Below are 13,795 nucleotides of genomic sequence, written 5' to 3' on the forward strand. Positions count from 1 at the left end.
ATAAATTACCTATAGTTACGTGTGATGTTACCTATACAGTCATAATGATGCTGAATTGCAGATAACAGTGCAAGTAAGTGCAATTTTACAAATTGATTTGATCATATTAGGGCACTGCTTATTGCTGCAGAGCTAATGTGAAAGTTCTTATGCTTCACCTTGCAGGCAAAGAATAATTTTACTATTGCATATTCAGAAATATTACTGTGAACATTTTAGAAATAAATATAATTGAAGCAATAATGTAACTTTTATCATATGTTTTTTGAGTCTTGAAAGATGAGGTGGAAAGTATGAAGATGAAAAAGAAACTGGCAAAGTTTGAGTTTTTAGTCAAGTTTGACTTTTGAGTCAAAGTTGGCTCTTTTATGGTCAAACCTGAATTTTTAAAATTTTTGACTATTTATTTAATCATGCTAGACTTTTTAAATCAAATTTGACCAATTTCGAATCAGCTTTGACATTTGTATTTTTCATTACCATTCTAGCCCGGAAATAGAGGTGGCAGCACCATGCTCTTAGGCCTGCTATTTACTTGGTACAAGATACTGCAGCTGGGAAAAGTTTGAAATTCATGTTTTGGTTGAATTTTTCTTTTTACTAAAAGTAACTGAGTAGCACTAATCCTCATATTCACCAAAGTGAAGCCTTTGCATTAATGGAAGACGAAGTATCTAAAAGATCGTGGTAGTTCAGAACCCTTTGAAAGGTTTTTGACAAAAGGGGTATTTTGGTCATTATGGAACAAATGGAAAAGAGAAGAAAACTGGTCAAAACTGGCACTCCTATTTGGTTTGACTCTTTTGGTGTCAACTTTGACTTATGGAGGAACTATGAAAGTCAACGGAATGTGTATATCAAGATTTGGAAATCTATTTGTCAAGAAATTGTTATGACCATAAAGGGTATTCTAGTCTTTCTGGAAAAAAATGAAGTTGCGAATTCTTTGTGCAAATCTGAAATTTTAATCAAACTCGAATTTCTATTGGCCAGAGTTGACTTTTGGAGAAGGTGGACTTTTTTGGTCACTTTTGACCAGTAAGTCAAAAGTTGGTTGAACAATAGCTGGAAGTCTGGAACTGTATCTTGATGGTGAATAGTATCGTTAACTGGGCTATGCATGGGTTTATCAAAATGGTAAAACGGAAAGGGGAATTAGATCAGCCCGGATACGGACCCAATTGATCAGGAATCGTGGGTTGAATGACGCTCGAAGGAAATATAGTGAGCCCTAATTAAAGATCGTTTGTAGTCAAAGTCAATCAAACTTGCAATGTTTGACTAATGAAAGTCAACTAATTCTAATGTAAACATTATTATACATTAAGTTGTCTGCTCAAACGAAAAAGAAAACATAGTGCTTCGTCCATCTATACAAAACGTATATCAACTTACAAGAAGATTCATTAATACTAATGTTCAACAAAAATTATATAACAGAAAAGTTTTGCAAGACGTAGACCTATTTGCTCTTAGTATACGAGCAAGTACCCTCTTCATTTCCATGGACTGTCCACTATTTCATTGCATTGGTGTAGATAACAGCTCCTAGAACATAAAAGAAAAACATTGACGGACAAGTGATTATAGGCTTATAGCAAAGTAATTTGAAGGTTAAGTCATTTAAGTTATTCATACAGTTATTCTTTTAGTTTAGTTAGAATAAGAGAAACAAATATCTTCCAGAAATGTTTAAACAAGCACAAGCTAGAAATAAGTAATAATATAATGTTTGTAATTGTATTAAATTCAAAGACAATCACAGCAGTTTGACTTTCCATACTGACCAAACCGTGTTCACAAGTTTAAATATAACAGAAAGTTATGTATAAAAGGATGGTTTCATATTAAGGGTTCATCAATTGACAGTTGACCTTTGGTCAACCTTTGGATTCTTGAACATAGACGCTCGTGATCTGTGATCAGTTCAGCAATATCAGAAGCAGCCATTATTAATTGAAGGTATGCTTGACAGATCTAGTGAAATATATGTTTTTCTGAAGAGTACGTCTTTGATCAGATGATTGCAAAAAGAGTAGCAATGTTTAAACAGAAGAATACATAGTAAACTAATGTCAGCAAGGATAAGGAGACCTGTTAAAAGTCAATATAATGTCAACATATTGTACTTTTACTAACTTTTACATTATTAATTGAAGGTATGCTTGGCTGAGGATTTCTAAATTGATTTCTAAACATGATTGTTTCTAAATTGATTGTTTGGCTGAGAAAATTTTTTTGATAATAACCATAAAGGGTATTCTGGTCTTTCTGGAAAAAAGTGAAGTTGCAAAAACAAAAAAAATAGAGCTCAGAGGACCTTATGGTATTTAACAAAATGGATATGGGCTAATCACCGGATGCCTTTGTACTCGTTTATGTGGGCCGAGAATAAGCAGTATTCGATCACAGGCCCTGGAATATACATTGGAAATTTGGAATTACAATTCTATGTGGGCCAAGAGTGTTAGTACATATTTTGGTTGAGTCAGGATTGATTCATGGCATTTTGACACGAGCGGGCCTCTATTTTGGTTATTATGGATTTTAGAGTTGTGATTTTGATTTGTAATAAAAATAGTCATAAAACGTATGTCATTAGGTTTGGTTCCTTCCAATATCTTTTTTAGTTTCTTTTTGTTGTTGGCGGTTATAGGCGCCTTATCAAAAAAAAAATAAATAAATAATTAAACTTTCGGGTTACTTGATTTAATCGAATTGACTTATTAATGGATTAATGAATTATTTCAGAGCACCCGCTGAAGCTTCTTGTAGATGCACTGATGCAGTAAGTGGTTGTTTTATTATCTGCTGTTTCCAATGTGTTATATTATTTAACAAGTGTTTGTATTTCAGGCGCATTTCGTCCTAAAAGAACTCGTGAGGAAGTCAATTTGAGAAACCGAGGTCAAACTCTTTCACTAAATTATAACAAAAACAGGATTTAAGGCGGTTTCCTACTCTGCAAACCGTCTCCCTGCTGCCGCAGGTGAAGCATTGGAAAAGTTTCGTGAAGAGAGTAAAAAGACAGTTGTTAGACTAGTAAACATGGAGTCTTCATATCTGACCGTCAATTTTTTCCGGAACTTACAAAATGGGGCTCACTCCTTGACATGGAGACTGCAGAAGCCCACCTGGTCCAGACCCATTATTTGACCGATATGCAGAAGCATATTTCAGAAGGATCAGGTCAAACGTGTCATTGTATATTGGTATGGTATCGGATACACAGAGAAGCATGATTCCCAAAGTGGTTGTTTATTGTCAAGTTAGCGTGGGTAAGCAAAATCTATTGAGTTACTTAACGCAGGAAGTCAATCAAACTTGCAATGTTTGACTAATGAAAGTCAACTAATTCTAATGTGTAAAACTTTATAAGAAAACATTATTATACATTAAGTTGTCTATTCACATGTAAAAGAAAACATAGCGCTTCGTTCATTTATCCAAAACATACATCAACTTACAAGAAGATTCATTAATACTAATGTTCAACAAAAATTATAGAACAAAAAAGTTTTGAAAGCTGTAGACCTGTTGTCTCTTAGCATATGAGCAAGCACCTTTTCATTTCCGTGGACTGTCCACTGTTTCTTTGCATTGGTGTACTTAATAGATCCTACAACATAACAGAAAAACATAGACGCTTAAAATATATAATCTCAAGATCATTGTCAAGTCATTTAAGTTATTCATCCAGTTATATATTTAGTTGAGTTAGAATAAGAGAAACAAATATCCTCCAAAAATGTTTAAGCATGAGCAAGCTAGAAATAAGTATAATGTAATGTTTGTAATTAGATTAAATTCAAAGAAAATCACAGTAGTTTGACTTTCCATAATAGTCAAACTGTGTTCACTAGTTTAAATATAACAGATATGTTATGTATAAAAGGATGGCTTAACATTAAGGGTTCATCAATTGACAGTTGACCTTTGGTCAACCTTTGAATTCTTGAACGTAGACGCAGGTGATCTGTGATCAGTTCAGATACATCAGAAGCACAAGTAACATGTTACAAATTCAGATCGATTGCATAAATATTTACAAAAATGCCCCTGATGCCAGTTAAAAATAAGAAAATTAAAATAACTTTGAACAATTAGTACTTGTATCCAAAAAAATCGATCCAAAAATGAAAAAAACCGAAAAGACCAACCAAAATAACCGAACCGAATCATAAATCGACGGTTAGACCGAACTCTTGATTCGTTTTGGTTTTGCATGTAACTAAAACTGAAAAAACGGAACGGGACCAAACCAAACTAATAGATTTATTTTAAAATTTAAATAATTTATAATAGTTTAATATATAGTTAACCCAAATGTTTTAGCTCAAATATACAATAATCAGTTAGTTATTAACTAACAAAAAAACTTAGGCCCAAATTCATTATTTCTAGCTAACCAGAAAAAGTAAAACTGAATCGAACCCAAACCAATAACCGAAAAACCTAAACCGGTCGATTTTCAAAAACTCAAAAACCGACACTTTGGTTTTTGTCCAGTTTTAGTCCAAAACCGAACCGAACTGAACCAACCCAAGCACACCCCTGGAACTATCCAATGTGCTAATTCAATACAAGATGACTGTCAAAGTCAAAATTCTGATGTATAATGTTTTCACTACCTTTATTTGTATTTATCCAATTATTTACATTAAAGTTATCCATAATCATTTCAATTTCAAATATTGAAAACAAAATAGGGCTAGAGTACTTGTATCCAATAGGGGTGTGCATGAATCCAAAAAAATCTATCCAAAAAAGGAAAAAAATGGAAAGACCAAACCCGAATAACCAAAATGAAGCAAGCTAAGACGGTTTGGTTTTATGTTTTCTTAAAAAACCAAACTCTCGATTTGGTTTCTGTGTTTGCATGTAGTTAAAACCGAAAAAACGGATCCGAACCAAACTAATAGATAGTTAACCCAAAATTTAATGATTTATAATAGTTTAATATTAGTTAACCCAAAAGTTTTGTCCCAGATGTATAATAATCAATTAACTAACAAAAAACTTAGGCCAAAATTCATTATTTTTTGGCTAACGCGAAAAAACTAAAACCGGACCGAACCCAAACCACTGACTGAAAAACTGAAACCAATTGGTTTTCAAAAACTCAAAAACCGATACTTCGGTTTTTGGTTCTGTTTTAGCCCAAAACCGAACCGACCTATGCACTCCCCTAGTATCCAAATTCCAACGTGTTAATTTCAATATAAGATAACAGGCAAAGTCAAAATTCTGTTAAATAATGTTTACACTAGTTTTATTTCAAATATCAAACACAAAGTTAACTAGCTGAAAGAGAGAGAGAGTACCTTTTAATCGAAGTGTAACTTCATCTTCAAAATCAGATTTTCAGATGGTTCATCTGAAGATTTTCAAACTTTTCAACAAATAAATGCTTTGTGGAAGATGAGTTATGCATGTATCCCTATAATTTAATAATTGTAAACATCCTAAATTACCCAGTTCCTCAGGCAATTTCTCAATATTCTCACATTCTTCAAGATTCAACAACCTGAGACGTTTCAACTTACAGATGCTGCTTGGAATTTCTCTTAAATTAGAGCAAAAGCGTAGATCCAATACCTCCAAAGATTCCAATTCACCAACATCCTCAGGTAATTTCAGACGTTTCAACATACAAATGCTATTAGGGAGATGTTTAACTTTTGTATAACTTAAATGTAGGTATTCTAAACATTCCAATTGGCCAAGTTCCTCTGGCAATTCCTCTATTCCACTGGCGTCAAGGTTAAGAGCTGTCAAATGTTGTAGACTACAAATGCTTCCTGGAAGTCTCTTAAGTTTGCTGCAATAAATGAGACGTAGAGAGACAAGGTTATGAAGATCTCCAATTGATGAGGGTATTTCTGATATTAAGTAATTAAATGAAAGACCCAGCACTCGCAAACTATTGCTGGAGTGCCCTGTGACTATACAACCCGGGAATTCCCTCAGACCTAATCCACTTATATTTAGAACCTCAAGTGATTCCAACTCCTCGATAAAAGATACAGACTTCAAACTGCTGCAGCCGTCTAAGTTTAAGTAGACAAGGCTTTTTAGGCATCCCCCGTCCACGTCAACTTTTACCAAATCCCGACAACATTCAAGATTTAACCTCTCGAGTTTGGGAGTCAGCCCAAGGTCAAGGCTCCTCACCTTTGATTCACTCAAGTCAAGGAATTTGAGCTTCTTCATAACCTATCACAAGATGAAAAGAGAACAAAATAAGGTAAATGTAAGTTGTTAGCTAATAGATATACCATTAAATAACAACCAATCAACCATATTACCTTTCCTCCTTCCCAAAGCTGTACGATATTGCTTCTACGCATTTCAAGTGCAACAAGATTATTTGCTTCAAACGTTTTGGGTAAACACCAGTGGGGGTACCTAAACCAATACAGATATCGTAACGAATCTGGAAAGTGTAGGCAAGCTTCGTCAATAGCAGAACTATCCTTGAACCGCCTGTTGTTCACAATAAGGCAAGTAAGTTTTTTCATGTTTCCAAGACCTTCCAAAAAAATACCAGGAGTGATTCTTAGATCTATACATCTTGTTCGTTTACGAACCTGCAATTCAAGAAAAATCATAAATGTTGAGTTATAACGGATGAAAATTTTACGAGTTTCGTCTCCACCTTACAAATAAATTGGACTCCTACCGAATTATCACCCAAAATATCTTCAATTTCCTTCTGAACCCATAATCGACTACGCTTGTGGGGCTTGTCCAAATGTTCACGACCTGCAATATTCTTGCCCATTTCTTCTATATGATCATGCATGTCTATGATTATATCCTTATAGCGTTTTAAAGTTACAATTAGAGATTTTTGCTCAAGAACTCTTAAACCATATTCAGTATAAAGTCCGCAACTTTCAAGCATACGAATGGCATCTTCTTTCTGCCACCCTCGAAGGAAGCATGCTACATTCAGGAACAATTCCTTGTGTTCATCCTCAAGGCTTTCATAACTTAATTCCAATTTTTTAAGAGTTTCCTTCAATGGAATTGTTTTAAGTCTTTCTAGTGTATGTCTCCATTGCCTTTCATCTTTACCGCATAATTTTGAACCCAATACTTTAATTGTCAATGGAAGACCAGCAGCATACCTTACAACTTCATGTGAATGCTTTTCATACCCTTGAGTTGGAATTTCTTTCCCAAATGCATGCCTACTGAAAAGGCGAATTGCTTCTTCATCCGTTAAAAGACTGGCATCGTGTATCCATTTCACGTTATGTTCTTCGAGCACCTCTCCATCTCTAGTTGTAATTATAACTCTACTTCCTGGCTTGAACCAAGTAGGATCTCCGGCTAACGTCTCAAGCTGTTCTTTACAGTCCACATCGTCAAGAACAACAATAACTTTCTTGCTAGACAACCTATTTTTCATTAAGTTTTTCCCTACTTGGATACCACTTACACTAATGCCTGTATTCTTTAATACATCTCTAAGGATTTGTTCTTGCAACTTCTCCAAGCCTAACTGTGAAGCTTTTTCCCTCACATTCTCAACAAAGCTTTTACCTTCAAAATCAGTGGATATTTTATCAAAAATAGCTCGGGATAAAGTTGTTTTCCCTGCACCTCCCATGCCCTTAATCCCTACCATGCGAACATCCTCCAAACCAATCTCTAAATACTGGTCAAGATCTTGCACCCTTTGTTCCATGCCTATCAACTTTTCATCGACGTTCATATCAATGGAACGTAACTCGAGCGAAATCCAATCAATAATTAAGTCAATGACTTTAGCTTCATACCTATAGAACATAAAAGAAGATTCAATTAGCTTGATCAAGAACCCACATGAATAATTATTTTTCACGTCTATACGCACTAAGCATGCCAATTTGACCCTATAACCAATAAACTCATGACTTGGGTTAAAAATAGTAACTTTGGGTTCATTTGGGTCTACTCAAATTATACAAGGGGATAGAACGAGCAGCTCATAAAACATTAAATGGGCCCGGGTGAGCAACCACTGCCGTCTGCATCACCACCCTAACCGGCACCGTCGCATACAACCCATTTACCCCACCATTCTTGTCGTTGCCTTCTCCATCACCACTACCGGCACCACTGTTGCGGTCATGACTATGGTCACTGTCGGTAATACCGTTGTTGCCACCTCTCCATCGCTCGTTTTCATTAAAACCAGCTATGACCAGACCCAGCAAGTCCGTTTGTGTGGCATAATACACACAGATTTAAAACATATTTCAGGTTTAAATATACATCTTTCAACGAGACTCAAATTTACTTCATGATTTGGCAATAGAGTATAGAACATGAGTATAGATATAATGAAGAATTACCCATTAGCAGTGTTCCTCACATCCAAACCAGACAAATTGGCTGCTTCTTTAAGAGCCTCTCTCCATTTTTCAACCTCTGACTTATTGTTATTTTTATGTTTTGCCAAGGCTTTTCCGACTGATCTAGTTTGTTTTCGGACATCAGAGGGATCCACATCGTAGAACACGGGGTAAGCAATATGCCCGCCAGTCTTACGGCACTCCATGATCTTCAGAAGCTCGTTTAAGCACCATGATGAAGATGCGTAGCGCTTGGAAAACACAATAATATAGAATCTGGAATCTTCAATGGCTTGTAAGAGCTCTTCACTGATCTCTTTTCCTCTCTCAAGTCTCTCATTATCCTTGAATGTGTAAATGCCTTGTCGATCAAGTGCAGCGTAAAGATGATCAACAAAGGTCTTGCGTGTGTCTACACCACAGAAGCTCAGAAATACGTTATACTTGTAGCTCTTGTTGTTGGCACATGAACTTGAAGAAGCCATTAAAGTTATGTTTGAAGTGCAGAATGCATATTTAGACAAGGCTGGGCAAGATGTAAAGTTGTGAGCCACACACAAAGAGTTATTAAAGTTAATATAATGTATATTAATATTTAATACAAACAATGAATAATCCAATTAAGTAATGAAACTAAGATTAATTTCCTGGAAAGCCACGGGCAACAACTTGGATTATAATTTATAAATGGGCCATGTCCCTTAACTTATTATTCAGTTTACATTTTAAAATCATATTAATAATGATGGGTATCGTTAGCGTTATTCTGGTCAGACCAAATTTTTAGTTTTTAGAGATCAGAAGTGGAGCACCAAGATTATAATATCACAAGTGCATAAAGAAAAAGTGCAGGTGGTTGGTCAAATAAATTCCTAGGAACCACACGTAACAACTTCGACATGGCCCTATTCTTTATTTTGGATTTACTGATCGAAAAGTCAAGTCTTCTTTATAATATTATTATTACATTTAACTAATGGTGGGTGTGGGTATCGTTTGATTCATGAGTTGGACTTTGGAGTTTTGTAATAATGGTAGGTAAGGTTTGATTATTTTTTGTAGTTTTTGTAATGACATATTATTATATTAGTGGTGGATATTGTTTAATTTATGTCTTGTAATAGGCGTCTTGTTGTGTACCGGATCTATTTATTTTATATACCGGATCTATTTTTTATTTTATATACGGATATACCGGATCTATTTATTTTATACACCGTGTACGTGCTTAGGAAAATCAGACGTAATTTCATCCCATCCTGACTTTATTTTTAAACAACCAACGAATCTTTCAAATTTGGCTACCTGCTAATTTCGTCACATTGGGATACACTCAACTTTCGATTCGGAGAAACCCTCACCTAAGGCCAACGCACATAAACATTAGCTCGAAGGCACGACAACGCAGTGAGATAAAACTCGTTCAGTTCAATGATCGAACTAGTGACGACACCTACTCGTCTGGTCTTCATCATCACCTGGTGCCGCTGAAACAAAAGAATTAGGGACAGAAATCGAACCTCGGTCACATAAAACACATGCAAATTCTCTCCCTTACTACTCCACCACCAAGGTCATTGGCAAATATACAGATCAAATGTACATGTATAGAAAAATATAATAAAACGTAATTTCATATATAATTAAGCCGTCTCATAGCACACCAAGAGACTATACATCCTTAAATCTCAAACTTATTATTACTCAATTAAAAAATGTTCTTAATTTGTTCAACGCGATCCATTATCATCTAATATATACAGGCTTTATTTTAAGTGTAAATTTATAAAATAAAATGAGTAATTGGGCAATGGACAGGTAATACGTGATTTAAAGTTGTATTGCTTTCTTAAAAATGTTTGTAATTCGTAGATATAATTATTGAAAAAACAATATTTGTAAAATGTCTATTAATTTTAAAACTAAAAAAAATTATATCCAATATACATATTCTAATCTAGTGGCTTATAAAGAAATATTGGGCTAGTAGTGGTAGAAACAGGCCGGCAAAAAATTAACGTGGAAGCGACTTCCTCCGTGACTTAGTTTCGTTAGTTTAAAGTATTAGATTATTAATTAACTAATTTAATTAATTTTTTTAAATGGCGTTTTGTGTTAGAAGATCTAGTTCGAGAGCCGGTTGGTCCCAAAAGTAGAGCCGGTTAGATAAGCATGTTGGTTTCGTTCACATAAACAAAATGTCTTTTTTAAGAAATCGGCAATTTTTACAAATGAGTAGCAATTGCATAACAAGAAACCTTATATCAATGTTGAAGGATTAGGGATAAACTTGAGAAAACTTATTAATTTTTCTAGAAAAAAACCATATATTGAACTATCTGTAATTTAAATTGTATGCCAGTATGTGTTCCTACCAAAACCCACACCATGGGTCGGAATCCAGGCAGCTGTGTGATGCCGAGTGTTAACCCGCTTGGCCACTTGTGATGTTCTTGATGACGTATGGAGTTGCTCTTCGTGTTCCCCATCTTGCCCTGGATTTACAATTTTGGGTCATCATAATCCTTGATAACGAGCGATGACCCTACGTCTAGTAGCATTTCTTCAGGGTCAACATACCAAGAGCTCCATTGACCGCTTTAAATCAAGAAAAAAAAAATCCTAGGCAACACACATTAAATTGCACATGAAAACGCATGCCACACGTATTGAAACAGTTTGCTATTTTGAGAGATGATTGACTTGAGTTAAAACCTCAAAACACAAATGTGTGATTTGGGGAAGCTTTAAGTGCATTTAGAGCCCCGAGGTTAAGGTTTTGGTCTTGCACATTCTTGATTAGCACAATATCTTCTACCCATTTGCATACATTGTTCAACCCGCTTATAGGTTCCAATTTGTTTATTTATACACAAGAGTTAAAAGTTGAATTATAAGGTCAAAATTGACTTGAATGATTTCAAATCTCTGCTAAATTAAACATTTTCATGATATTTGATGTAACTAGAACTAGGGATGTGCATCAGGCTGAAACCTGACCCGACTCACCCAAACCCGAGTTTTCCATAAAATGTCCAAGGCCCGAACCATCGAAGGATGGATTGGTCTGGGTTTTGCCAGGTCGGGCATTTGTATATTAGATTAGCTGGACCTTGACCCCTATCCGCAAGTATCCAGTTTATGATTTTAATACAGATCACCAATATTTGAACATTAAAAACAATACCAACCAATCTTTGACCACCGTTGACTTTCACACCATACAAGCTACGCCTAGAATTTCCAGCAGCCCAATTCAATAGGAAGAGCAATTGTTAATCTCCGATCTGTCGTCTTCCAACATTCGAAATTCCAGTACCACCAAAAAAGAAGAATATAGAGCAGAACAGCTTCAAGAATGAACAAATCGGTCTTTTGTTTTCTGTAGCCTATCGCTGCGGTTTATATATTTATTTAAGGTCATTCTCGGGTTTCACGGTTGGTCTTTGGTTCGGACACAACCAACCCAAAACCAATTACAACAATATATATTTAAAACCGAGGCCCAAACTGCATAACTGTTTGTCTGGTCGGTTTCTTGGGCCTAACCGAATATTGTTCACTCCTAACAGGCTAACAAAAACCATGATACCATAAAAATTATAAATTTAAAAGTATCATGTTTCACCTCTGTACCCATATGTGTTTGAGCAACTCAACAGCAATACATCACCGGTTTATCACATCAATCCAAAGAATGGATCAACATCATCACTAGCAGTTGATAAGTCATCAGTTAAGCAAAATCGGATCAGAATACACCAAAAGCACAGGTAATTAACGCGTTACAAATTCGGTTCTGTTTAAAAAAATCTTTTGAACTTGTGCCTTGCACCAGTTAAAATAAGAACATATAGATAATGTGTTCATTTTCAGTATTTATTGACTTTCAAAGTCAAAATTTTGTGTATTATTAAATAATTTTTGCACCAGCTTTATGTGTATTCATAATATCTCTTTATGTTCTCATGTAATCATCCATGTTACATGTACAATAAAGTTACACGTAATATAAAAAACAAGAGTAAGACAGCTAAAAAGTGGAAGGGTTTTTTGGTCATACTGAATTTGATTAATAACACCGAAAAACTAATAAACAAAGAAAACCCAAATTGAGCTAGGGCTAACACTAGTTTAATGATTATGAATCGAAAGAAACAAACAGAAACAAAACGATACAGGATTGAAATCAAACTGAACGGACAAATCTATGGCTAATTATAAGCCCGAATATAACGAACTTATTCTCCATAGTTGCAAGTTCACCCCTTGAAGTTCTTCAATTGCTCTTAAAACAACTTTGAAGAATTTACCAACCAGCCACTGAATTTTATTAACTACGTTAAACAAGATGTTTAACACGGAGTTAACTTTGCATCATATCCAAAAACTACATAATGTTAGGCCCCGTTTTGTATAGTTAGTCTTTTGTATTGATTCAGTTATGTATTTGGGCCGATAAGTCATTTTGTACATTGTTGGGCCACGGTTCATTGTAAAGAAGCCCATTGGGTATTAGAAGTGCTTTACTTCTCATGCATGCTTCCCTATAAATAGGAAGCATGCCATGAGAAGCAAAGGGTTGTTGAAGTTTGATATACATATAGAAAACCATTTGAAAAAAAAGTACGTTCATGACATTGTTCAGAAATTTGGATTCAAGGACTCAACAGCTTTCATGACACAATCTCTACTCGTCCTGTTCTCGCTCCTGATCCATCAGGAAAACCAGTCGATCAACACCTTTATAGGTCAATGATTGGTTCCCTGATGTATCTCACTACAAGCAGACCGGACATCATGTTTTGTTTGTCAATGTGCCAGATATCAGTAAGACCCAAGAGAATCCCACATGACTGCTGTCAAGCGTATCTTCAGATATTTGAAAGGGAGACCACGTTTGGGTCTTTGGTATCCAAAAGATTCTTCCTTGGAACTTCTGCTTACACCGATAGTGATTATGGGGGATGCAACTTGGACAGAAAATCCACATCTGGTGGATGTCAATTCCTGGGAGATCGGTTGATCTCATGGCAGTGCAAGAAACAAGTCACTGTGTCTACATCCACAGCCGAAGCCGAGTACATCGCCGCATCCAGCTGCTGCTCTCAAGTGATATGGATCCAGCATCAGTTGCTGGATTACGGTTTGAATTTCTATGGATCAACGATCAAATGTGATAATGAGGCGGCCGTTGCTATTGTCAAAAACCCGGTCCAGCACTCAAAGACTAAGAACATTGACATCCGGATACATTTTATTCGTGATTGTTATGATCGCAAGCTTGTCGACATAAAACGGGTCCATACTGATTTTAACTTTGCAGATCTCTTTACAAAAGCTTTCTGTCGTGCCCGATTTTTGTTTCTCATTGAGTCATTGGGCATGATTTCCTTTCAGTAAATTTTTATCGTCTATCTTTTAGTTTAAAACTGTAAATATTTTTCAAA

At 35.4% G+C, this 13,795-nt stretch overlaps 1 protein-coding gene across 2 annotated transcripts in view; it reads right to left on the minus strand.

Annotated features, from left to right (window-relative positions):
- Window positions 1-5,373: 5,373 nt before the first annotated feature.
- LOC143577031 (TMV resistance protein N-like) overlaps window positions 5,374-13,795 on the minus strand; it is a 46,725-nt gene continuing 38,303 nt past the window's right edge. The window contains exons 1-4 of one of the 2 annotated variants that reach the window (XM_077060979.1): window positions 8,346-8,839; window positions 6,683-7,787; window positions 6,309-6,590; window positions 5,374-6,216 (exon numbers count right to left, since the gene is read on the minus strand). In XM_077060979.1, coding sequence (XP_076917094.1) covers window positions 5,374-6,216; window positions 6,309-6,590; window positions 6,683-7,787; window positions 8,346-8,830 — 2,715 coding nt within the window. In that variant the 5' untranslated portion in view covers window positions 8,831-8,839. Of the gene's footprint in view, window positions 6,217-6,308; window positions 6,591-6,682; window positions 7,788-8,345; window positions 8,840-13,795 lie in introns of those variants that run through there. The other variant, XM_077060980.1, reaches the window with a different exon arrangement.

Source organism: Bidens hawaiensis, unplaced genomic scaffold (genome assembly GCF_021521415.1).
Source record: "Bidens hawaiensis isolate Kalapana, Puna unplaced genomic scaffold, B.hawaiensis_p1.1 tig00028457_1, whole genome shotgun sequence".
In the NCBI taxonomy this organism is placed as follows: domain Eukaryota; kingdom Viridiplantae; phylum Streptophyta; class Magnoliopsida; order Asterales; family Asteraceae; genus Bidens; species Bidens hawaiensis.